At 41.2% G+C, this 27,271-nt stretch overlaps 1 protein-coding gene across 6 annotated transcripts in view; it reads right to left on the bottom strand.

Annotated features, from left to right (window-relative positions):
- The window catches only part of RERE (arginine-glutamic acid dipeptide repeats), a 232,565-nt gene that overhangs the window by 115,428 nt on the left and 89,866 nt on the right, over nt 1-27,271 (bottom strand). For 4 of the 6 annotated variants that reach the window (XM_054085460.1, XM_054085461.1, XM_054085457.1 and 1 more), the window contains exon 3: nt 22,108-22,178. In XM_054085460.1, coding sequence (XP_053941435.1) covers nt 22,108-22,178 — 71 coding nt within the window. Of the gene's footprint in view, nt 1-3,729; nt 3,804-22,107; nt 22,179-23,096; nt 23,122-27,271 lie in introns of those variants that run through there. The other 2 variants (XM_054085462.1, XM_054085463.1) reach the window with 2 other exon arrangements.

Here is a 27,271-nt window from a genome sequence, read left to right as displayed (position 1 = left end):
CCAGTATGGATCATTTTTCTTCCCACTCTGCAACAGCACATGTCATTTCAAGTTCTCAGGATATCTCTTTGTAGGCTGTTTTCTAATTAAATAGGAAACCTGAGTGGCTGTTTGTAAGCCAAGAAAGCCCAGCTTGGAAATACAGAGGCTATTCCTATACATGAACATTATTTTTGCAGCTGATTATTTATTTTGGATGCATGTGTGCATATTAACATGTAATCGCTTCCTTGAAACACAGAGGCATTGTCAAAAGTGAGAGCTATGCATATTCAAAAAAGAAATAAAACGTTAAATAAGAGCACTAAGTACTGCAATGTGTGGTTAATCCTCTCTGCCCCTCAAACACAACCACCCGAGGCAGCTGCTTCTGGTTCCTGTCCTCTTAACCCCAACCAGCACAAAGATTGCAACCTTTAAACCTGTTAGTGTTATCTAATGACTATTCCATCTACAAGAGCTTTTCTAATAGAAACATGCCTTGATGGCTTATCGCCACACACAAGGCAGGCCACAAAGAACCGCCAGCTTGATTGAGCACAGTAATGGAAGGCAGGAAATGAGAAGGCTTGGTTAAGCCGCGGATAATCGATCAGTGTATTCAGTGAAGTGTGAGCTGAGCTGGGAATAAGCTACCTGGGGTATCAAATATTGCTGTTTTCAGAATAAAGTCCCATTTCTGTGATCTATGCAGGAGAAAACATAATTTATTGACAAAAAAAACGTTGGATTTTTTCCCAACTTCTTGCTCATGATTTTTTGTGACTTTTTACAGCAAAAATGTCTCTTGTGTCAGTTTTATTCACAAGTTAAACAAATGAAACTCCTTCCGGAATTCAAGAAGTTACCTCAGCATGCTACAAATTAATTCAGTCTCATGTACAAATAACTCAGATGTAAAACAAGCATCACACTCCCTTTCCCCTGAATTTCAAATCTTTACACTCGGATGCACACGTGCACAATTTCTTTCACATCCTCAGGGATTCACCTGCCCTGAAGACCATCCTGTAGAATCCTAGAATGGTTTAGGCTGGAAGGGACCTCAAAGCTCATCAAGTTCCAATCCCCGGCCATGGGCAGGGACACCTCCCACCGGATCAGGTTGCTCCAAGCCCCATCCAACCTGGCTTGAAGACCTCCAGGGATGGGGCAGCCACAACTTCTCTGGGCAACCTGGGCCAGAGTCTCACCACTTTCACAGGAAAAAGTTTCTTCCCAAGATCTCAATCTCCCCTCTTTTAGCTCAAAACCATTCCCCTTCTCTATGCATTCCCTGATAAAAAGCCCCTCTCCAACTTTCCTGTAGCCCATTTCAGTCCTGGAAGGCTGCTCTAAGGTCTCCCCAGAAACGTGGTCCTGCTCAGAGCCACCCTGCTTTGTTGAGAACATTATTTGTTCTAGACCTCTACTAGAGCTCCTACAAAGTTTGAAGTAAAGCTAAACAACAGAAAATGTTACACAGTATAGATGGGTTATTTGTAGACAGAGTTGCTTCCTACATAAGGAGAAGGGAAAGCATCCAAGTCCCATAATCACACCTGTAAACGTCAGCCTATAAACACACAACAGACATGTATTGCAACTAAAAACCAACAATATATTGCCTGCACTTTTAAACAAACTGCAAAAAGTGGGCCAAAATTAGTCTAATCTTGACTCATCATCTGCAAGGCTGGGTTTTGTGCTTTGTGGGGTGACAGCCAGACAGCCAAAATCTCAGAATCCAGCCATCAATACTCAAGCCTTTAAAAACACTAGGTGATATGCTACTTATCCGCATGTTAATTCACAGTAGGTGCCATATGCTGTCTCCTAGTGTGGGTGGTTTGGCATTATAGTTGCTAGACTGTCTTAAGAAAAAAAAAAAACAGTCTTCAGCTCACCAGAAGAACTCTATGATCAAAACTCACTGTGCTGCCATTTCACGAGCACTCGATGTTCTGGTGGGACAGAAATGAGCCACAAGGCAAGAACTCCACAGCATGTATGACAGACAAAGAATAATTATGGTAACTGAGAACTAGGGAAAGATCTATCAGAAACTGCTACAAATGGCGCTAAGACTGCATGAGTCGTAGTGAATCCCACAGTACTGTCTGGCTCATGAGGATACAGGTTAGCACTGAATTATCATTGTGCTTCGAACAGATGCACTTCTAAGACAAAGCTAAACAAGCAGAACCATTTGAATGCATTTTTGTCTTCCTTCTGCCTGGTCCTCATAGCTCAGTCTTCCCTCATCACTTTCACAAATATCAACTAACGTGGAATAAACATTACCTACCAGCTCTTAATTTTATTTAGTGTCCCCCATATATCTTCCCTTCCAATCTCTCTCCAGATGTCCACACCATCCTGAAATAATGAAGCCAAAATTCAGCCCAGACACCCAAAAGTGATAAGCTGTCATTCAAGCACAGCTATACTAACCCTAACCAGTATCCAGACCCAGTTTCATCAGAAGATCCTCACAGTAAAATCAGTGTGCCAGATTAGCTTTCAGTTCTCCTGCAGACACCCCCAAAGCATCCCCATCAAAACAGGGAAAGTGCTTGCAGCTTTAGAGGTTACAACTCCGTTTTTGTCTTTAGTGGGAGGTGTTACACATTCACACCTCACCAGTCAGCCGAATATCACTCCACAGAGGGGGGCATCAATAACGAAGAGCTCTGAGCTCCTAAAACTGCCCCTTTTAGAGACAAAATACTCCTCTCCAACATATTGATATCAGCTTCATCCTCAAAGAGTGGTAGCTCTCGTCAAGAATGGATTCAGATGACAAAGTCTTTCAGAGTCTCTTCTGCTTCCTTCTGCTGCTATTTTTCCTCACTGTTTTCAAACAATGTCCTCTAATGATTTGCTTCCAAATGCACTGCCAAGGGGTGCATGTCAGCAATTCCCCATTGAACACCAGGCTGACACTGATGTGCGGAACGCCAACAATAGGATAATCAATTTGTGAATTTGGCGCTATTGGAAAGAAAAAGGAAACACAAGGAATAAATGAAAACACCAACAGGCAAATAGTCCCTACTTTCCAGAACCCAAGCTCATACGGAACAATAGCTTTAAAAAGAGACCTTGCCATGAGCCAAATAAAATGAAGCCTGACTTTTTTGAACCTCGGAAAAAAAACCTACTCTATACATCCTTTGCCTGAGTTATTTGTGTTTTCTACCAAATGCCTGAGGCAATTCTTCCTTACCTACACTACTTAGAGTTAGTCCCATCTTCTCTACTTTTACCTGGTGTGACACAGGGACAGAGTACACTTATATCTTTCTTACACAGCATACTTACACCCTACAATCCATCAAATATCAGAAATTAAGTACATATTCATCACAGGCTTTCAGCTTTTGAGTAATCCAGGAAACAGAATTAAGCGTAGCCACGTTCAAGGTCTCAAAGAAAAAAGAACATTACTCATTTCAGGTAACAACCATGACAAATTTCTATATTTAAAACAAACTATAGTATTTATTCCATAAAAATTTCAGCTTTACTAGAAATAAAGCTGCTTACTGTGCCAAGATCTCGCAAGTCACCCATTTTCCTCTCAGTGAAATACATTTAAGTATGGCAATAGCTTTAAGATCTCAGTGCAATTCTAAACGACAAAGATAATTTCATCCTGTAAAAAAGCAGTTATGCTTAAAAACGGGCTGGCTTAAAGTAAAACTATCAAAATATCTTTCATGAAGGTTATGGGTCATAGCTTACTACCTCATTTAATCCCTTTGTGGTATCTTTCTGCTCCGTTTCCCTTTTATGTTCTCCGAATCCCATCTGTGGTTCATAGTGTCAGTTACGCCGAGTAAATGCATAAAGTAATCACACTATTCCAGCATGTGACAGCCCACAAACAAGCCTGTTTAATTGCAGCTGTCAGGCCTAGAGGACAGTGTGTCCACCTATTCAACCTCCCCTACGATGACAGACTGAGCTGGGGTTGTTTGGCTTGGAGAAAAGGCTCCAGGGAGACCTTAGAAGAGTTTACAGTAAAGGGGCTCCAGGGAAGCTGGGGAGGGGCTCCTGATCAGGGAGTGCAGGGATAGGAGCGAGGGGGGGGGGGGGGGGGTGTGGGGGGGGTGGTTTTAAGCTGAAAGAGGGAGATGAGATGAGACACCAGAAAACAGCAGGGTATGGAACTTGATGATCTTTAAAGTTCCCATCCAACTCAACACATTCATCATTCTAAAGCTGTTTGTGGCACAAAAAAGCTTTCCCCAATTGCCCATCTCCATGCGATACCCACATAACCTTGCACCCTGCCTCACAACACACAAACCTCCTGCATTTCTATAAACCCACACACAGTACACTCTGCTCTGCTGTACAAACCACAGATGAGGCAGTGAAGGTACTGTATCTCAGCTATTATCCCTACAAGCATCACGAAAGCCCTATTGAGAGACACAAACAGGGGTGAGAAGTCATTAATAGTCCGTAATTAAAGTCAATAACAGAGAGAAATAAGCGCTATTTTTGATCACAGCATCTCTGTTCGTGTTTGCTGCTTCTACAAACTCAGCCTTGATTACAGCTTCTGCCTGTCTACTGCCGCCAATTTGGCAGCGAGCTGCTGACATGGTGTCAATGGCGACCCTCCTTCGCACACAGCCTTATTAGCATCTCTAGCACTGCACTGCATGCGATATTCATTGTACATCAAACACACTCTGTGTCAAGCATAATAAGCAAACAGTTACCCAACAACTAATGGTATTACAAATGCATTTAACTAATCATTGAATATATGCTCTGGTAATTAAATTCCATTAAGGTTTTTTAAGCATTATCCTACAGAAACACAACACAAATGAAGATATCGTTCAGGACCGTGCCTGTCATTTGCCAATTAAATGTCATTTTATAGTATAGAGCTCAAATCTAATTGCCAAGCACTACCAGCCACAGCATTCTATCACTTTCCATTAAACAAAGCAGCACCAGCAGTGGGACTATTTGAAGCCATCATATACACTTTAAATAGATTTCTCACCTTTAAAATATCAAGAGGCCACATTTTCTTCAACATCTCACTAAGGGGTTTACCTTTTAACAAAGAGATACCAGGAGTTGAAAGGATAAAACAATCAGGAGACAGTTTGCTCTGCAAACCCCAGCCCAGAGTTTGAACAGTCATGCAGCTGTTAAAATATCGCCCAATAGTCCAGGGGAATTTATAGCAGGAAAGCTGAAGACACCTGCAAAAACCGGCCACTCTGCCAGTGAGCTGGGGTTTTAAAAGTATAGAATAAAGAGAATAATACTATAATACTGATCATCCAGATTCTGTGACTTAGCTATTTCAACATATAACGAAACAGTGGTCCTATGAGGAAAGAAAGCGTATTTGGAAAATAAGTGCCTGGAAAGCAAACGTTTCGTTGTGCAGCTCCTCAGAAGATGTAAGCATTCGCTTATTAAATGGTTGGTTACTTCAGAGGCTGACATTTCTAAAAACCTGCTCCGTACACACCGCTATATAGAAAAAAACCTAATGTTTTAAACCACAAAAAAAGTTCTCTACACATGAGCTTCATACATTAAGGTGTGCAGACACTGGCTGATAAACAACCTTAATGAAAATAGTAATTGATGGGAAAGGCCAGGGATTAAACACAGAAAACAAACTAGCAGTCTTAAAATGTCAAGGATTAGAAGGTACGACTGCATCTTACCACGCAGGAATTTCGAATACAGATTATTGCTGACTGTCACAGTATCAACAGCAGGAATCAGTAATGCTAGACTATCTTTTTTTCCTTGCACTTACATGTGAATCAGTAGTAAGCAAATACACCCTGAAGCAGGTCACCCAGCCCAAGCCCATCCATTGGGAAGATGGCCTCTGTTCATCTGGAAATCACTAAATATTCAAAATGCTAAAATCAGAAGTAACTACACTGGAGAATAAAATGGATGCATTTACCTGCCATAAAAGAAAAATGCTCGAAAGAAAAGCTGGGAGAAGTACAAAGAAGACCTTTTCTCAGGTGCTATAAAAATAACGTGGGAACATACAGACAGACAAGATGAGCCACTAGAAAAGGAGGTCTGAAACAAAGATGCATAGTTTTTAAATATATCATAAACATATCAGGGACACCATCTGCACTCCCATTTGAATTAAGATTAAAGGGAACAGAGACAGCGAAGCTGACATACAATTCTAAGGCTAATCATCTGTCTTGGGCAATACAATTGTCACGGCATTACAACTTTAACAAATGAAGCTACTAACAGTTTTCCATTTAAAAAAGTCAAGGTGTTACTTTCAGTCAGAGATCCATTAAGTAGAACACTTTGAGACCAACTAGGAGTTCCATAACCACATTTCAGCCTCGTATAGAATTAAAATTAATTTCCTTTATTGCTAAAGGCACTGAATGGGACCCATCTTTGCCAGACTGAAACGCTCTTGATTTGAAAATCATTATGTATTGTTATTGAAAGTTTACACCTTTCCATTGTTCTGGGCACAAGGATTTATGCAAAGTGCATCATCAGAGCCAATTTTAGAGACTCATTGAAAGCAACAGGACACCTGATTAAGAATTCTATGTGCAACCATTACCTATAATTGCAAAAGTGGGCAGAATACCTTACAGAAAAGAAAAAAAAATGTTCATAAAGCAAACAAACCCACCCTAATCAAGTGCTACTAAAACTCATTAAGGAAATTTGTGCAAAACCTTATTTGACTGTTATAGCAATAGCTCATTATTTAGATTAGTTTCCTTTTGCCAAAACCAATCCATCAGCATGACATAAAAATTTGTTTTTAAAATCACCGGGAGCTTTAGTTCTTTAAACTGCAGTCTCACTTGGGAGAAAAAAAAAAAGTGTTAGAGACTATGTAATTAAACCAGGCGCTCTCCCTGTCTTCGATGTGTACATTAAAGGGAGAAGCTAACTGAAATCAGTATTGAAACTGGTATTTGAGAAGCTTGTGCAATTGTCTTCAGTTCTGGCTACGTCATCTCTGACTTCTGCTCCTCACAAGTTCATGCATTCATAGAATCATACAATTGTTAAGGTTGGGAAAGGCCTCTAAGCTAATCCAGTCCAAACCCAGCCCAACATCACTGTGTCAACTAAACCATGTCCCAAAGTGCCACATCTACGTGCTTTTGGAACACTTCCAGGGTTGATGACTTCACCACTGCCCTGGGCAGCCTCTTCAAATGCTTCACCACTTTTTCAGTAAAGAAACTTTCTTCTAATATCCAATCTAAACCTCTGCTGGGCACAGTTTGAGGCCATTCCTCTCATTGCTGTCACTTGTTACTTGGGAGAAGAGACCAGCACCCACCTCACTACAACTTCCTTGCAGAGAGACGCATGAGAGCAACGAGCTCTCCCCTCAGCCTCCTTTTCTCCAGGTTTTAAACAACCCCATTTCTCTCAGCCGCTCCTCATAACACCTGTGATGCCCAGACTATTGGAAAGCTGTGAAGATACTGCCAGGCTCAAAGGGACTTTTAATACTACTGGGAACTGGAGGGGATGGAAAGAGAGTCCTAGTGCACTGGAGCCTGAGCCTAAGAGGTGTGGAGCCACTTGTGTACTTATTTCTCAGGAAAGTTAAATAAAATATTCATGAGTGTGGCAAAAGCAACACTGACAAATGCTTTCCAACCACTTCAAGTAAACTATTGCACTTGTTCTATCAAATGCTTTCCAATTAATACAGTAATAAATGAATCTCTAACATAATTCATCATTAGCTCAATACTTTAAATATTTACTAGGCAGTTTGTGTATTTCCAAAGCAGGGATGCTCCAGATACTCTCCCAGCCGCAGATCTTCCTGCCTCAATACCCCTCACTGACACAACACTGTTGGTTTAATCACCTCTCCTCTCTGCACTCAGCATCAAAAGACCAGCATTCAACACCACATCAACACCACCCTACCAACTCAACGCTGCCCTACTAGCCCTCCTTGACAGCACAACAGTCAACACGTGGGCACCGGAGCACAGCCAGCGGAGATGCCCTTCCTAACCAGGAGGGAAGCCACAGTGCACAGAACCACACCGAGCAGCAAGTACACTAAGACTGTAGAAGGCATCATGACAGCTGCAGTTTCCACATGAAAGATTTAGGATGATGTTTACCACAGTGTTCATGGAATTCTGCACTTCAGTGTGTGAAGATTTTAGTTTAAAGGCCCAAGCTACTTCAAAACTCAAACAGCTTATAGGAAAGAATGCTCCAAGGACTCAGGAAAGTACATAGAAACAGCACCTAAATCAGTATCCAATTTCAAGTATTTCCTTTCAAATGTGCCTCAACCAGTGCACGCGATGCACTCCATCACAGGCCATACTGGCAACAGCCATCATCTCTGAGCATAGAGCATAGCAGAAGGAGCAAGAATTCCCAGGTTTATGAACAATTTTATAATATAAAATATGTGAAACCCTATACACATCAGGATTAGAAAACTAACACCAAATAACAGCTTCCTTTTTTGAAAACATATTTCTCAGTCTTTTCAGCAACAGACCTTCTGAACGGCATCCAAGGGAATGCCTTTCCACAGATTTCTTGGCATACATTGTGTGATGGTATATATTATGCACCTTCTGCCTCACCAGGTCCTAAGGTTCAGCCATATCAAAGAACCCAATTGCCTTTTTTTCCCCCTTTTTTTTAAACATGAAGAATATGAAAGCACATGCTGAAGCTGCTCCTTGTTAGCAGGCCCATTTTCATCTCTTTAAGCTCAAAGAGAGCAATTCCCTTGAAAACTGTCACAGCATTTCTGCAATCCATAAAGAGGAAGTTCAACAGCCTTAGGGTCACTAATCATAACTACAGTAGATACAGAGCATAAATTATGTCTTGCTATTTCACAGTAGTGAATCATTGTATATTCTTTATCTTAATTACTTCAGCCTTTCTATAAATCGAATATTCCATACGTCTTTGTAGCCATTAGGGGTGTAAACAGCTGCAACTCCTTTCTCTACTGCAATATTCCTAGCATGAATGTTCCATCTCTTTCCTTTCTGGCAAGGTTATGCATAAGCCTCAATCTGCACCATTCCGCCCCCCCTCCCCCCCAGTTTTCTTTTTCTACATAACACAAACATGCCGATGCCACATTTATCCCTGTTTCTACTATACAGTTACTTGTGCAAGCTCTCAAGTGGCCCTATCGCTAATCAAGAACTCTCTCCCACATAGGAAAGCACTGGTGTGCAGATGAGCTGCATGTATTTTTATACGCAACAGCTCTAGCATTCTTAAGATACTTGACATGTTTTCTGAACGTGCTTATTACCCTGAGTCATAAACCTGGATACAGACTAGTACGTTCATTCACTGTAAAGCATTAGTTAGCTTTCCCAGCAAAATGAGGATACGGAGCATATAAAAGAGCAAGTGCAAGCACCCTGGTGGTGTCAGGCTATTTGAAAAAAAAGCCCCCTCTGAATCAGACATTCGCTGGAATTCTACAACTGCAAATCACAGCAGAAGGGACGAAATCTTTTTCTGCACAGGCATCAGCATGAGACATCTGTCAGCAACCAGCACCTTTCAAATTCAACATTGCAGGGAACTAAACCGATTATTTGATCTGCCAAAATCCTCACACTGGCTGTGACCACGAATGAATCCACTTTATGGAAACCTCAATTCTGAAAGAAACCATAGAGCTTTGCACAAATACTCAGCTATGAAATCCAAACGAGCAAGACCCAGAAGTTCAACCAGCCCTAGTGATATGCCGATATGGTCTGATACAGAAGAAAGGAATTGTGATAGAACAACCTTCTTTACAGCTCATCAAATCTTATTTTACAACGTCCTAGACAAAAGCCTGCTGCATTGGTCGCACAGGCTGGTTTCCAACCACTTGTCCCAGAAGAGACACTATATACAACCAAATACTGAGACATTGCCTCTACCCGGTGTTTTACGGCAAAACTACAACTGTCGGATTTTCTGTTAAAGCTAAAAGATTTCCAAAGAGTTCCATGACATTCGGCTCAATTTAGAGTGCCTCTCTCACCTTTCTCCACTCTTCTAGTATTTCTAAGATGTTTATGACCTAAGGAAGATAAAAAACAACCAGAGCCATGAAGATTCACTTACCCAGACAACTGCAAAGTAGGTTCAGAAAATCACAGATTGCACACTGTTAACTGGAAGAGAGAGACAGATCTCTACAGCTGCACTGTTCTAGTTTTAGACATCAACAGCAGTAAAAAGACAATTTGACACACACCCTATCTGGACTGGTAAGAACCACCCTTCCAATTCTGCTGCCTACAATTAAAACTTATTTAACCCAGGATGTTTAAACCAGTACTGAAGAAGTACCTGAAACACCACACAAGGCAAAGACAATTCCTTTTATCGTCTGTAAAAGGCAAATCACACATGGAATTTTGGTTTGGCAAATTTTAAGCTGCCAAAACAGTGTCATGGGAGGCATTACCTCTTGGGATTCTTGGATTCTTTATTGCTGCTCAAGTCGATAGATCACTTGATATAGCTGATGTCTGAACTGAATTTTATAATACACCTCTTAAGACAGCACTCTGAAGGCATTCCCAGCACTTGATTAAACCAAGTCAAGAATGCATCAAGACTCATCTCAAGAAATCCACAGCAAATCACAGCTATATCAAGTGGATTGCTCCACCTACACCTGTCTGCAAGGCGCAGAGGAGTCCCCTCTCATCGCCACAATTTGTTATGAAATGGTAACTGCTGAACCACTTATTTTTCAGAGCACTCACTCTCAGAACTCTTACTGTGGCCAGAACTTACTCTTGAGAAGAATCCTTGCGTTTAGACGACTTATGCTTTACATTTTACCTGTAATTACAACTGGTACTTTGTTTATTTTGAAAAGATGTTTTACAAATAAAAGGGAAAACACAGTTTTTGTTGTTTGACCAGCATTTCCTACACAAGACATATTAACAGCAAGTACAGGTGGACGGAACATAAATTGCTTTACAGAACAAGAATATTTGAGTATCTTCCAAAGAGAAAAAGAGTTCAAATGAAGTTGAAGATTTGCTTAGTACAAGTTGCTTTGGTTTAATATTGCTTTTAACCTTAAAATATGCTATGAAATAAGACATTGAAAGAAGACTAAAAAACCACAGTAGTTCTGCTTAGAAAGCAGAGCAGGAAACTTATGCACCAGTAATTTAATTAAAGAGTTATTTTCCATTTAAATACCCTCTAACGGCCCAAAACGAACTCAGGGTGATTTAAAATCAATCACAATCAAAATTAGAAGTTCAAATTCTCCATGGATTAGTGTTCAGTGACTACAGAGTCAAAGATGCATATTCATCACATCCCTACTTTTTACTCGCTCCAAGTCCCAAGTAGGGAAAAGAACGGGCTCTCTCATTTAGACAAAACACAGGAATCTCAAGCTCAGGCAGACAGGCAGCGAGCCAGCCGCTGAGCCCCGTTTGTGCTTTCTACACAGGCCCCAGGTAGCGCACAGACCTCATGCCTGCCTTCTGCGTATTACAGAGGAAAAAAGGATTTGAAAAAGATCTGAAGCTCTACGTGACAGTCACAAGGTGGAGCTGACTTGGAGCGTTTTCCTCAGTGACTCCATCAGTCTCTGCTGTACCAGAGGGAGCGATGCATCACCTTTCCTGCCAGTCAGACACAGAACGCATCCCAGGTATTCAAAGAGCATCTGTACTGTTTTCCCTTCCACATGCCAGCAGGCTGTGCCTCTCACCAGCACCTGCAAGAAACTGTACCTTTCCTAGCATTTTGTAATCTATACAAAATCAACCCCTTTAACATCGTGTGCTGTACCGACCTCAGATTTACTAACTGCAGATAAAACGATCACTTCCCTTCAAGAACATGCTTGCTCTACACAGCAATCACACAGCAAGAGTAGGGGTAGTGCATGGAAACGGCACGTCAGCAGTGATAATGAAGGAAGCTGACATTTCAGAACATACCCCAGTTGCCCAATGTCTATCACATTAGCAAGTGCTTCACAGTAAGAGAAACAACGGCTGCTCTTTATGGAGAAAGACAATCGCTACCCGCTTGAGCGGCAGAACTGCAGAAAGGCAAGACATACTTGCAAGGGAAGCAAACCACAAATCAAGATGAATACACATATGTGCCAATAACCGTAAGCGTTCCCAAGTCTTGAAATCTTAAGGAACCTAGGGAAACGGGAACAATGAGTTCAAGCAACGCAGTACGGGGCCGGGAAGGAGAAACGGAGATTTCCTAGTATGCTCACATCTCTACCCAGATTCAGGTGATGAGTTTTCTCTGCCAAGATTGCCAACAGTGGGAACACTTGCCACCTCCCACCTTTAACCGTGCACTGTTCTTCCACGGCCCTTACGACAATAAGATGGTGAGGCACTGGCACGGGTTGCCCAGAGCAGTCCTGACTACCCCATCCCTGGAGGTGTTCAAGGCCAGGTTGGATGGGGCTTTCAGCAACCTGATCCACTGGGAGGTGTCCCGGCCCATGGCAAGGAATTGGAACTGTATGGACATCGAGATCTCTTCCAATTCAAACCATGCCATCTATTACTTCAGTTAGACAGTGTCAGTGATGTTCTCCACAACTGAACTCCACTACAACTCAACTGCACTTTCTGCAATGTAGCTGAAAAAAACAAAGAAGTCTATTTACAGACTAGGCATTATTTTTTTCTGCCTGTGTTTGATTTTTAAGCATCCAGACAGCAAATCTGGATGCAAATGCTTAGCAAAATGCTTGTGCATCCAAGCTGCCCTTAGCCATCCCTACAGCACAGCTACTGTAATACAACACTGAAACTCTAACCACTGAAGTCACAAGAGCATCAGTAACAGTTGGGTGGTGGGATATTTATTATGCCCTACACCTCCACACGCAACGTGGAGCATTTTACTATCACAAGACCTTTATCGCTACCCTGAAGAGTGATATGAAGCACACGAGCGAGGCTGCCCTTTCCCAGCAAAAGGCAAAGCACGGGTCACACTAAAATTTAGTCACCACAGTGACATTTCACATTACTTAAGGAAAATCATTTTGAAAGCGGGAAAACAAATTTCTTCACCAGCTCACGAAGCATAACTATGTATCTTTGGAGACTTCCACAGACACAAGAAATCTGACGGTGTTCAAGTACCCCCAAATGACCAGAGAGGAAATTTCAACTTCAATAATCCTAAAGGTCAGAAGCGTTATTAAGCATGACAGATGCTTTCGCTATTCAACACTAGAGGACATGGCTAAATTTATTCTAACTTTGTTTGCTCTTGCTACATTTAAAACAGCTAATGTACCATTCAATACTTCTCCTCCAAAACCTAGAAATAACAATATTTTTGCTCCGTATTTTCAAGCTGACAACTATTGATTGATTTAGCTGACGATTATCTCAAGATCAGGTGTAGCCAATTCGGTGAGGAGGAGGAAACAAAACAGGAGAATAGTGCTGGAGATATACAGAGGGATGTTAATAAATGCTGTGGTTTCCATATCTACAGTCAAGCCACTGCTATTAACACGTTCTCACGTACACGTGTCCCTCTTGGTATCCCAGGCTGGGAGAAGCAATCCTGATGATACTTCACAGCCACAAGTGGTACATCAATGATCTTCCCCATTTGCTCAATGCCTGTTTTCATCCTTAGCTCAGTCAGATGAGAGGTGGGAGAGTTGGCTGCGTTGTTAATGGAATTTTTAATCAATTGTGCTTGCTGCTTTCCTTTTCATAAAACTAGCAAAAATAACACAATAGCAATATTGCAGAATGGCATTTCAGTGTCAGTCCTATTTTTGTCATCCTGCAATTCTTAGAATCCCCTTTTCTGCTTTATACAGAAGTCGGCTCTCAAAATAAAACAGCTTTACGATAAATGAGAGCTGTTTTCTGATTTAAAACAAGCTGACAAGCATCATCAGCTTACAGGAAGGCACCGCTTGCCATATTCTCTCCTCGGAGAGCATCTGTAACAACAGTGCACACACACAGACAGGCTTCCCGCCACTGGGAGCCGTTCGGGATGTTCCAGTGGCTCTACAGAAAAGCTTCAGCAGCTGCTTTGGAGCCAGTGGATGAGCTCTGGGAGCCTTCAGTAGGGGCGAATCCTCCAGAGCCTCCAGCCAGGCTTTCATTTTTCATGTGGCAAGAAGCCAGCAATGTAAATTCCAATTGCTGGCCTTCCGACCGCCAGTCGGTACAAACCCAAACAAGGTAATCACACAAAAAACAACTGTGGATTATTCTGGAGTTTGGTGATAGGTCTGGCTTTTTGGGGCTTGTTTTTTTTTTTTTCAGATGTAGCCCCTAAATCTCAAGGTCTGCATTTCAATTGTAAACATCTAGGCCATATGGAGGGGAACAGCAGAAGAACTGGAGTTGAGCCCTAACACACACACATCCAGTCTTAGCTTCCAGCTGTTAAATCTTTACTCCTAACAATGCTACCATCTGTTTTAACCCCCTGAATATGGATGTTTTCTCCCTTTCCAAAAGACGATGCAACTGTGACATAACATTGCAGCTCTGTATAAACTAATTTACTTGCATTGGTCTGTTGCAAACCCACTCAAAAAATAAAACCAAACTACCTCCCCTCAAGAAAAAAAAATGCTAAACACTCTTTACTTGACCAAATAATGCCACTGATGAAATTACAGATCTCTGCCAGCATCAACCAGGTCTAAATCCATCTTCACACTGTCCTGTGCACTTTGGGAACGCAAAATGTGCTGGGTTAGCTCCTTCAGAATAGATGGTTTCTGCTCCTGTGTTCAGAAGATATACAACAAAGTAAGAAGAATGTTGCTACATTTTTCAGCCACGTTGTGAAATCCCAATCCTCGTAAATCACACAGCAGCCTCCCGCCTCTTCCTTTAATTTCCATCTCTCACCTGAAAGACATTTCAAATACCTTGCTAATTTAACACACTGAAAGCAAGCAAATCAACTCAGTACTTGGAAGAACAGTCTGTTAATACACAAATAATTTTTTCTTTCCATGTATGTGACCAGATCTAACCCTACAGCTTCGGGTCTCTGTGAAAATGTGAAGCGTCAACTGGGCAAAAATAAACAAAAAAATATCTAGGGAGAAGCACTGTTAAAAGGAAGGGAATTATCAAAATGGATTCATATCCATCTGGAATGATTTTAATACAAAATGCCCAGCAAATCTCCCCGCACTGCTGACAAATCACCAGCTGAGGTAAATCCCAGATAATGAAACATTCTAAGAAAGGCTCTATTTAATAATTTAGTCCCCGTCAAGGAGTTTGTATTGATTCTTGTTTTCAGCACAGGGAGAGAATGTTATCTCCAGCCTTACGGCTCAGTGACAGCATCAGCGAATTTAATCACTGTGCAGCTCCTGCCATGCAATCCTTAAACTGTCACCTCTGATCCTTCATCATTCCCTGCTACTTCGTTCAGAGCCCCCATGCCCACATTTTCATACTCATCTCCACCCTACACATGCCCTGCTGTAATCACAGAGGCATTTCAATCTGCTTCACATTAGACATAAAAGCCAACCTCATTTGCAGATTAAATTTTTTTTCTTAAATAATTCAGCACTCCTTCACATGTCTCATACGTCTGCCTCTATTAGCAAGCCCACTCCGTACCTTAATAGCAACCTTTTCCATGCTGAAGGCAGGATTGAGTAATCACGGGACAGCAGTTCTAGCAAAGGTTTGGAGGAGAAAGAAAATCTTTCAGCCTTGTCTCGGCTGTAGAAAGGGAGATGAATCTGGAGGAGCAAGAATCTATATTAATCAGCATTTTTTCCACACCAAAAAGGAAAGGTCACGCTGCCTCCTAACTGGCCAGGAAAAATTACCCGCAAATTAATTCAGCGGCAGTTCAGGAACAGAGCATCAATTCATCTACAAACCGAAGGAGGCTTTTAAATACATAAATGCTTGTGGCTACAGAAACCTCACACATATTTGCATTCAAAAACACCAGCTCCTGTAAAAGTGAGAGAAGAACAGATGTAATTTTAACATGTTTGCTAAAATGCAAGGCCATATGCAGGAAAAATGCGAAGGAGAGGAAGCACATTCTGCATAATATAGAAAAACAGATTTTTTTTTTCCATTTTTTCTTTTGTTCCAGGTGAGATGCCATAGTCTCTATGTTATAATCCTTCAGATCACAGCAAAATGATCCCATAGGCCCATACAGCCAAGGTCATCATACACAGATTTTCTATTACAGGGCACTAGCGGCATTTCACAACTGTCTTTTTATGCACTTCTGCCTTTCCATCCAGACTATAAATTGTTACAAGGCCCTGGGGCAATCCAGCTGTGTGCTCCATTCAAATCAGGCTTCAAGGAGAAAGCACCACAGTGAAGATGCTTCAGTCAGGTAAACAGACAGGCACAAAGGGCAACCACATCACAGTTAATAACATTTCCTTTTATACGGCAAATTCACCATTTCTGTGTTTATAAGTTCCTTTCTCGTGTTCAGAGTCGGAGTGTCGTCATTAGCATTTTAAACACAATATCAAATTAAGTCAAAACGCGAACCATCACAAGCACGCTGCTGAAACCCATTTGCTGGTAGGTCTGTCTCTCACTGGCAAAAAAGAAATAACCCCAAATCTCCACTTTAAGATTTTATCAAATGCTGGAAATTCATACCAAGAAAGGTTTAACTCACAGACTTAGAGGTCAGATTCGCAAGACGTATTGCATTTGTATAGATTACCTGGTATCAGAGTCAAGAGATATCCTGTTATTTCCAGTGTTCCCTTTGGGTGTCCTTTATCCCCCAGTGGCTATGTTGTTGTTCGTGATTACTTTACTTCTCAATTCATCTCTCCTTCTTACACTTAAACCTATCACACCTCTTTCAACTTAGAAGTTTAGTTGGAATTGCCTTGGTTTCAGTAAATTAATCGGAAATTTATATTCAAAACATTCCAAAGTGCAATGCTCCATGATCACCTACATTTTACAATCAGTAGGTTAAAACTTAGGGAAGTTCTGCATTGTGCTTTGTATCTTCCTCCCAAAACCCTAAAATTCAGTAATCTTACTTTATTACTGATCTCTGCATACAGATAAACATATTTCCAATATCCACAGCTCTTTACCACTTTTGATATTTAAATTGAGACAAGTAATCAAAGCTGGATACGCTCGTTTGAGATGCACTGCATAATTAATATATTCATATTTGAAATGCAATTACTACTGTTGCATCACACATTCAAGGCAACTGCTGTCCATCTAAAGTGAGGAGAAGAGTCTTACTGGGATAAAACAATCATGTAACCAATACTGCAGGCTTGTTTTGTTCACAATCCACTACAGCTGCTGTTGTGGCCTCTGATGGAGCAGCTCGCGCTACCAGACAGGTCAAGGGCTTGGAACCAAGTGTCCACAGCTCTGCTCCTCTGCACAGAGATAGAAATGTTTGCCTGAATTCTACCAGACTGGAAAGAACACTTCTTTTGGACTTCTCCCATGGACTTCATCACAGAGCTCTCCCTAAAGTTTCTGTAACTAGGGGAGTGTGAGTATCTGTGTTACAAAGGGGTTCCCTAACCCTGTGAGATGGGTAAGTTGACATTACCATGAACACACCTTCACCAAGGACAGTGCTGGCCAGCAATAGCACCTGTCCCAAACCTCAGCCCTTCCGCAGAAGGAAGAGCAGGCAGCAGGGTGGTCCCTGGCTCTAGAACAACATACGTTTCCATACCAAATAAATTACATCCTTAAGGATTTGTAAAACATCTCATCATGCCTCTCTGGTAGACATATTGAACACAAATTATCCAAGCCTCAGGTTGCACAAGGGGAGGAGAGAGAGCTGGGCTTGTTCAGCCTGGAGAAGAGAAGGCTCTGAGGAGATCTTATAGCAACCTTCCAGTGGCTGAGGGGACTACAAGAAAGATGGGGAGGGGCTGTTTACAACAGCTTGTAGTGATACGATGAGGGGGAATGGGTATAAACTGGAGAGGGACAGATTTGGGCTTGACATATGGAGGAATTTCTTCACCATGAGAGTGGTGAGGCCCTGGACCAGGTTGCCCAGGGAAGTTGTGGCTGCCCCATCCCTGGAGGTGTTCAAGATCAGGTTGGATGGGGCCTTGGGCAGCCTGATCCAGCGGGAGGTGTCCCTGTCCATGGCAGGGGGTTTGAATCGGATGGGCTTTAAGGTCCCTTCCAACCCAAACTATTCTATGAGTCTGGGTTTAGATTGCACATTGGGAAAAACTCCTTCACTGAAGGGGTCGTCCAGCATTGGAAAAGGCTGCGCAGGGAAGCGGGGGAGTCACCATCCCTGGAGGGGTTCAAAAAGCACATAGATGTGGCACCTAGGGACACGGTTTGGTGGTGGAGTTGGCAGCGTGAGGTTTATAGATTGGCTCGATTTTAAAGGTGCTTTCCAGCCTAAATGATTCTGTGATTCTGCAGTCAGTGGACTACACCCATAATTAAACGTATAGCTGAAAATTTTCAGGAAGAAGCTTAAATTAAATTGCAATCACTGTTACCTTAATAAAAGCTAAATTTACAAAAAAAAAAAGTCTATTAGTGAGGACACCTGGTATAGTAAAAATTTAACATAAGGACAGTATTTGAAAACCTGTAATATTTTTTATCCAGCAGCTCTACGATTGCACTGTGTTAGATCGGTGCATCTCTGTGGAATTTAACAGATATGTACACTAAGGGAGCTTTGCCAAGTAGATCTGGTTCAGATCAGGCTACAGAGGGTTTGGCAGCAATTTTTTGCCTTTAGTGAACCGCAATCAAAATTACCTTTACGCTAGATTCCGCTGGCTGCCTGAATATTGATGGAATTCCTACAGAATGCTCACACACATTGCAATGGTTTGTCAGAAAAAAGATTGCTGCGCCTCTCTATCTAAGTAGAGAAAGTCAGACAATGAACGTGAAGAGAAAGCTGGTCAAAATTAATGTCATAACTACAATTCACTATCCATTTAGCAAATCCCCGTTAACAGCCACTATAGAAACAGCAACAAAACTCTTGATTATGCAAAGACAAAACATTAGAAAGCAAAAGATAAAAAATATGACCTATTAAAAAGAAAACATTCAGTGGTACATAGAAGCATCTGATTCAACAGATAAATATGACCAACACTGCACTTCTAATTTGTTAAAAATCAGAGAGAAAGAAAATTATCTGCTTGTTTTCCCTGCTATCCCTCCCCTCATTCGTCCTGAAGACCCACCAGATACTGACAGGCTCCTGCACCAGGCAGCTGGGCTCTGAACCCAGCACCCAGCTCAGCATGCAGCCAGCAGCTGAAACGTATGAGATTTCCCTCGTTCCCAGAATCCGAACATTGCCCATCTGCTTTATTAAGCAAAGTTCAGACCGATGAAAATAACAGAAAAGACTGAAGACACCGTGACTTAAAAATACTCACTGTTGCCTTATCCTGAATCCTAACCCTTTGCTTTGGTCCTAAATAAGCGCTGAATTTCCTTGAATTCTAAGACTACGACTACCAGAAAGCAACTGTGTCTATTTAGAAAGTGGTTTTGAAATCCACTGTCATTTTGTGGCAAGGCAAAGTAAAATCTGGTACATTTGTACTAGCTGTGGCATCTTCCAGTGAAGGGAGAAACAAACCAAAGCTTCCTTAAAGCCACACAATAGCCTTTTCCCCTTAGTACCTTCCATATTATGCATCATTCTGAACAACAAAACAAGTTAACTAGTTCCCTAAAAACTCACAATGAAACCGAGTCTCTCCTATGCAGTAAATCTAAACCAAGAACATGACACTGCAGTAAAACATGAGGGAACTTCAGCTCCCACAAGCTACTAAATGATTCTCCATTCTTATTTACCATACCACCACCCATAAAACCCCTCCTTCTATTTGTACAAACTCAAGTTTCAAGACAAGCAATTTGTATGGCATTTAAGCCATAAACAGCTTTTAAAGAAGAAAAAGTTAATCCTCACCCCATTTTCCACACTGATATTTGTGAAAGCAAAGCAGGCAAAACAGTTCCAAGTACAAAGGTGCTGCTCCTAGGACAGCCTGAGTCACACATAGGAGAGTAAACGCCTCGGTAGGGAATGCAGTAATTTACTTCAAGAATGAGCCCGAATGGTTCTCTAGTTCAGTACCTTTCACCCTACAGGACAATCTACACATGTCCCAGACAGCATTTGCTTTGTCATTTTTAACTCTTTTCTCCTTTTTTTTTCCTAATTCAAGTTTACATTCCTTGTTTTTATCAGTTAAAATCCACCACCATCAACTCCTGTGCCTGAACTGCCCCTAGATGAACTGGAAGCACAGGGGGAGACACTCACATTGAGCCAAAAACTGAATTTATGACAGCCTCCATGATAATGTACTTAATTAGTAGACGACATTTCAAAACTGTTGACTTTAGCTTTCCCACTTCACTTGACATATTTAGCTGAAGGCAAAACAAGGCTGTTTTCCTGTTGGTATCTCACACCAGGAAAGAAATAGAGTGTCCTTTCCACTGTACATCTTTCCTTTCCCTCAGAAGTAAAAACTCAAGTGACAAACACACTGAAGATTCACTCATCCTATCATGATCAGCAGCAAGGGGGGATAAGTTTTGCCATTTTTACGAGTTCCTTTTATGCATGGTGTCAGTCAGAAAGAAAAAATATAAAAGAGAAATTAAATAACTCTGAGCAGGCAAAAGTAAACAGAAAGCAATGATAGTATTTCCATGTGAAATGATATGCAAAATTGCCAGCAACCCTGATGCCATGTCCTTTGCCCACTAAAAACATGAGTAAATAGAAACCACTCAAAAGAAAGCATGAAACTGCATTAAAACATACTGCAAGATGCTTACACATAGTTTTGCAATCAGCTTTAACATGCTGTACAAGACCAATGCTGACAACAGAAGCTTCAGCTTTTGTTGTTAATATCCTGAGCAATTAATGCAACACAGCAGGAACTTATTGCCCAGAACAGCAGCTCTTGTATTGCAATTCCAGTCAGACATAGAAGCACCTGCTGATGTACGAGAGGAGCATAATTGTGGCTTAACCCATTGCTAGGACCTGGGAACTAGACATCCAACAACTCCTTTAAATAAGGGCGGAGAAGAGGGAGTACACCCGTGCTCACCAGTGCCCAGCATCACTCCAAACACTGATACTGAAGAAAGGCTACACATTCTCCTTCACTGTGGTCTCACATAAAAAGGAGTAAAACTGAAGACATGAGTCAGAAAGCTTGGAAAAGGAAGATCTATCCTCATAGCAACAGAAAGTAGGTGATTTCCATCTGCTGACTGCATCTTGACATGATGGACAGTTTGATAACATAGCTAGAACTTCCATAAACCAAAAGCAACATGATGATCAGCAGAAACTGTTACCTTTTCCAAATAACCTGCTCACACTACCCCAAAGCCCAGAAAAAGCAGGGATGCCCTTAGTGAAGCAAAGCAGCAAGTGGTTTCTGGGCAGCTATAGCACACCGAGACAGAACACAGGTAACCTTTCAGGTGTATGAATTCAGATAAAAGGGGGCAAAGCACAACTCCAACTAATTTGTTTGCACAAGTCCCCAACTTTTCATTTTTAAAGGATAAAGCATCAAAGCATTCTTAGATGTAACTTTACATTTCTCCAAATTAATACAGACTTGTCATACAGATCCAGACTCTCTTAGCACCCCTGTCAGTTCACCCGTCAGCTGAGATCCCAGGTTACCATATCTCAGCCCACGCACTTCCACTTACGCAGCTCTGCTGTATAGAACCAGAGGTAAAGGCACAGCCAGATTTAGCTTCCCAAGAAAACTTTAACTCGCTGAGCCACAATTCCCCAAAAGCACTCAAAGTTCCTACTTCTGTGGATTACAAAACAGTGTAACAACATAGACCTCCCTTTGAAATCTACAGCCTAGTCCACTAGGTCTACACTGAGGACAGATCGCTGTCTAAATGGCAAACCAGTTAAAGGTATGCTCAGAAGGAGCAAGGAGCTACAGGAAGAGGTACAGACTAGGAACTACTGCCACTTCACTAGAGAACGGGGCAGGGAAAAAGGAGGAGGAGGAGGAAATGTGAAAAGTTTCCTTACCAGTTTGAAGTCTTGAATGCTGCAGATGAAATATGGAGTATTCGGCCGGCGACTTTCAATATATACGCAATCTTTAAAAACAAAAGATTTTACAATAATGGAAATTAACTTCTGTACCTCCAAGACAGAACATAAAACCAGGATAAATTAAAAGAACAGCTTAAGCTTAGAAAGAGCCACCATTTCATTTGCTTAACATGTAATTTATTCCAAGTGTTATCTAAAAATAGAAACTAAGATACTTTATGACGATAAGGGAATTAACTGCATAAAAATTAACTTAGATCTGAATAGATATTTTGCTAGAAAAACAATAAGTAATGATATTAGACCATTCTGAATGTAGTTAATAACAATGACTGGGTCACAACCTATGAACCAGATCAAAATGAGACAGAAAAGTAATCAGCTCTTTTGTGGCTAGCCTGCTATTAAGAACCTGGCACTAACATATTTTCTCTTCTAATTGTGAAGAAAACCAAGACAACCAATCATAGTTGAAATGCAGCAAACTAAATTAGATTTACCCCAGGGAAGGACTGGGCCTTCTCAAATTACATTTGACATGACAGAAGCCAAGTAATTATTTTTGTTTGCTTTTGACAACTGGACTCCAGGAGGTTGCTGTAAAATAAGGTCTGTTGTATTTGAATAGTCTTGGCAATAATCACAACAAAAGCACTGCCTCTGAATAAAATTACAGACGATGAGAAAGAAGTGCCTGATTAATGATAACAAGCTTAGAAAGCAGGAAATTCATCCACAGCTTGCTAGAAGGCAAAGATGAACTCCCCAAACCCAACAAGTATTTAAAGGACAGTCACTGTGTTCTCCTATATTCAGATAGTCAACTGCTACTCAAGAGATAGAAGACACAAACACCAACTATTATCTTCTCCATGAACCTATTCATATTCCTGCAGGAAAAAAAAAAAAAAAAAAATCAGTCTTAGAGTTTCATAAGACTTGTTTCAAAAGACAAACAGTACCCTGCTTCATGTCTTGTCAAATCTACAAGTTGTTCAAGACAATCTTTTTCTAGTTTCTACGCTCCACAAAGAGCACTCTTAAGGATGTAGTGTCATTGTTCACAGCAATCAAACATCTTCCTCCTGAAAGAATAAAGAAACTCTTCATTAATCATTTGAAACCCAAGCTGTACTCAGGAATTCCCTCACCACCCAGAGTAAACTCAAAGATCAATTTAAAATAAAAGAAACTTAGCAGCTGTTTAGCGTTTAGGACTATCAAAAGGTGCAGAAAGTCTTAGTAGCGATAACAACCTAGCTGGAACAAGCCAGGCATTTCAAGCCTAGAGTCCTTCACTGATACATGCCAGAATTACATGGTTGTGCATCTGATTTTCCATGTAGCAGCAGCACCATATCCTGTTCTAACGAGAGGTAGAGGTGTACAGTACCCATCTTCATTAGTCTCAGTAACTGATGTTATGCCAGGATCAAAGTAACCTGGCTGGCAAACCAAGCTCTAAATGCAGTTAGCACCTTTCCCCAAATTCTGCTGTGTACTTTCACTGTCTACAATGTGATAATCCAAATGTTTCAGTAATCTCAAGAGAAATATCATTTTCATAGACGTAAAATTCACTAAAATCTTGGGGTTTCTTTTTTAGTAAGAAAATAATTATAAACAGTTGTAGGTAACAACCTCCAGTATCTCAGCAAAATCACAAAGAATTACATCCACTCATTTCAAGTGCAACTTGCCTTTTCTAAACGACCAATTTCAAGATTTGTGTTGCCTAGCTAGGATAGCAGCAGCTGTCGCAACAGCACAGAGATGGGCATTTTAAAAGCCTGAAATACCATCAATGCCAGAAGAGCAGTAATCTATTTGACTTGTAACTCACACTGAGATAGCATTTTTCATCCAAATCCTGGAAATCTCACAGAAGCTATTAAGTCTCTCTGGGGAGGGAAGAATGAATCCTTGAACCAAGTGAATCCTACTTGCATTGATACAACAGGATTCAAACCAGTTTATTCCAAAGCTATATCAATCTAATCACATCAAAGTATTCCTACACCACATTGCTATCCCAGAATTCCTTGGATATCATTTCATTGAGATGCTCAGGGCCATGGTTTACTGTGTAATAGGAATGGTTGGACTCGATGATTCTGGAGGTCTTTTCCAACCTAGTGATTCTGTGATTTAGACAGCCCTCTACTCACTCAAACCAACCACCTGCTAGCCCAGGTGATCCATTTATGTGATGCTCCACCACTCATCTGAGGAAGTTCTGCAGTATTCAATGGGAAATGTGTATAAAAAGCTACAAAATCTCAGACACAGGAAACATCACTACCTGCAAGGTGGTCTTCTTTTTTAATATCTGATTTGCAAGCATCGTTTTCAGAGTGCTCAGATAGCACACAGAGTAAACAGCTAAGCATCCCTCTGAAATGGTTGACATGAGAATCTGGCATCCACTATGGATAAAGCAAACATGTTGACTCAAGAGGATATTGCATTTAAGGAAGGTGCTGCTGGCTGCCTGCCAGGATTTAAAACAAAGATGACATCCAGTTAAGATGTCTCCAAAGCAATAAAGGCCATACAGATGAGAAAACAAGTTAATCCAGGTACAAAGCAATGTCATGAGCACTAGAAACTGGAAAAATGCCAAAAGGAGAACATTTATAGATGCGCTCACATTAACCACTCAAAACTCTCCATAAGAGCAATTACTTTCATTTGCCAGGAATCCAAAATACAAACACATTATTTTGAAGAAAAGATTCCAGATGGACCCAAGCAACAAAGAAAACCTGTGCATCATTTTTCCAATGTAAGAAACGTGTATAGGTAAGACTTACAGTCATTTAAAACACAGAACAACCCCTCCTTACCCCCAGCACACTGGAATGCACCGTTGCACCCTTTTTTTTTCCCCTGTATTTCTAGAACACTTTTATCCCTATATTTTTTCACTAAGTGAAAAATCAGCAAAACAAAGATTCCTGTAAAGTAAGCTATAAGATGAAATACAGCAAACAAAACCTGTTGCTCTGAACATCTTACACACTTGAAGTGTAAGTTTATTTCTTTTCCTGAAAGACGGTCACCCTGCATGTGTCAGTAACCAAGAATGACCATGAAGCCAGTAACCACAGGAAATGAGTGCGCTATAAATTCACCTTCTGGCTTTCTCCACAGCAAGATAACATCCACATGTCACCTCCAAGGGCCACCTCCGTCAAGTTAACCATTTGAGCTGTTACAACACCGACTTTACTCGTGACAAACCAGCAACTCCCCAACAGAAAAAAAAAAAACTATTTTAAAAAGGCTTCCCACAACCTTTGCCGTTACAATGGCAAAAGGAAGTAGAAATCTTAAGTTCCTTGCCCAGCTAGTAGGACTTTCTGCCTGTCTCCAGTCATGAGATGCATTTCCTTCCTTTCCTATTTCGTGTAAAATGTCCCACTGGAGATGAAGCATTTTTACAACACATGGTAGAGCATCATTATGCCTTTGGGCTCGTGATAGTCACCAGATGTGCCCTAGTTCTGAAGGGATACATTAATATTCCCACACTAAAAGCTGCTTTAAAAATTAGAGCTTCAATAATGGACTTAAAAATATTTGGCAGGGAAAAAAAGCCAACCACCTCACTTTTCTGAACACCCAAAACTTTATCAGCTCAAAATCTGCAGTTTATATTGTAGCCACCTTCATAATTAAAATCCTATGTTTTATCAAATGATAAAATCTTGCATTATCCAAGAAACAAAGCCCCAGGGTGTCTGCACAGAACTACGCTTCCACAGGGAAGATATTTCTTGAAAGCCATCATCAAGAAATTGTCCACAACCCTCTCCCACCATTTCAACAGCCTCAAGCTCAGATGTCACAGCACAGCTGTAAGCAACCAGAGTTCCAACATACACACATTTCCTGCTATGACATCCCAGTATCTTACTGGATTATGTATTCTTCCCCTCCATTTGCTTTCCTTCAGCTATTCTGTGTTAGAGGTTCTGAAAAATGATACAGCTGATCTGTAAAAACCACTGTTCCTAATGATTCAGGTACAACTTAGGGGAGGGGTCAGAAGACACTGAGTTTGAGTGGTTCACACAGCAACTCTTACACCGACACCACCTACCAGATCAATCACAAGGCTCATGGAACTAGTAGTAACACAAGCTCTATATCCAACCATTCAGTGTGCTAAAAACCAGATTTACTTATCCCTGCAGCACACGTGTCCACTCCAGTTGCTTCTAACATTATGGACATACAAACATTGCTTCTTGCATCACTAAGTCTGCAGATTCAGCTGCAACAGAGCAGAAATGTGTGATGGATCTGAGACTGTAAAAGATAATTGTCCAGGCAAGCCCTGCCTAACAGGTTCATTTCATCAGAACCATCCTGGATTTAACCAAGAAAGGAAAGAAAATTGTTTATTGAGATGGACCCCAATTCTTTGGGAGACAGAAAATTTTATTTACAGACTTTACAGAGTCACACACAAGGAACTGAAAGGAAGGGAAGGAGACAGACTCTCTACATGTGTGTATGCAGATGCAGGTATACATCGCAAATACATGTTGTGGGATAGGCAAATAACTAAAGGATATTTGCATCCCAGAATTAAAGGATCTTTACACCTCTCCATTCTGGTGTCTAACGTTAAACGGCTTAACTGTCCTAGTGCCCTCTGCTAAGCAGCAAAGCAGCACAAACCACCCCCCAGAAGAGCTAAATATGAGTACAACGTTAGCAGTCACAGATCGTTAATAACAAAGTGGGCTTTTCTAAGGCTTAGAAAAACATTTGCAACATTCAGTGAATTCTAAATGTTGAAATCTAAATTCCAAACACAGGAAAATGATCAAACCCTTGAAAGGGTCAGTAATGGAGACAAACCTCTAACTACAGCAATACACCTGGCACAATGGTTTAGTAACAGTAGAAATGCAGGCAGGAATGCATCGGGAATGACAAACCCCTGGTTTTAACCAGGATGAGATCACCCCTGGCAGGCAGGGAGCGATGCAGATGCTTCTCTTCCCCCCCATATGGCCAACAACAAACAAATTGCCAGTCTGGTCTCTGAGTGTCCCTTCCTGCTGAGCGGATTTCAAGCAATACTGCTGGCTCCCTGTCAGAAAACAACCCCTGCTCTGCAATA

This window comes from Cuculus canorus, chromosome 21 (assembly GCF_017976375.1).
Source record: "Cuculus canorus isolate bCucCan1 chromosome 21, bCucCan1.pri, whole genome shotgun sequence".
NCBI lineage: Eukaryota > Metazoa > Chordata > Aves > Cuculiformes > Cuculidae > Cuculus > Cuculus canorus.
Note: the sequence above shows the minus strand (reverse complement) of the source record. Positions and strands in the feature narration are given on the sequence as shown.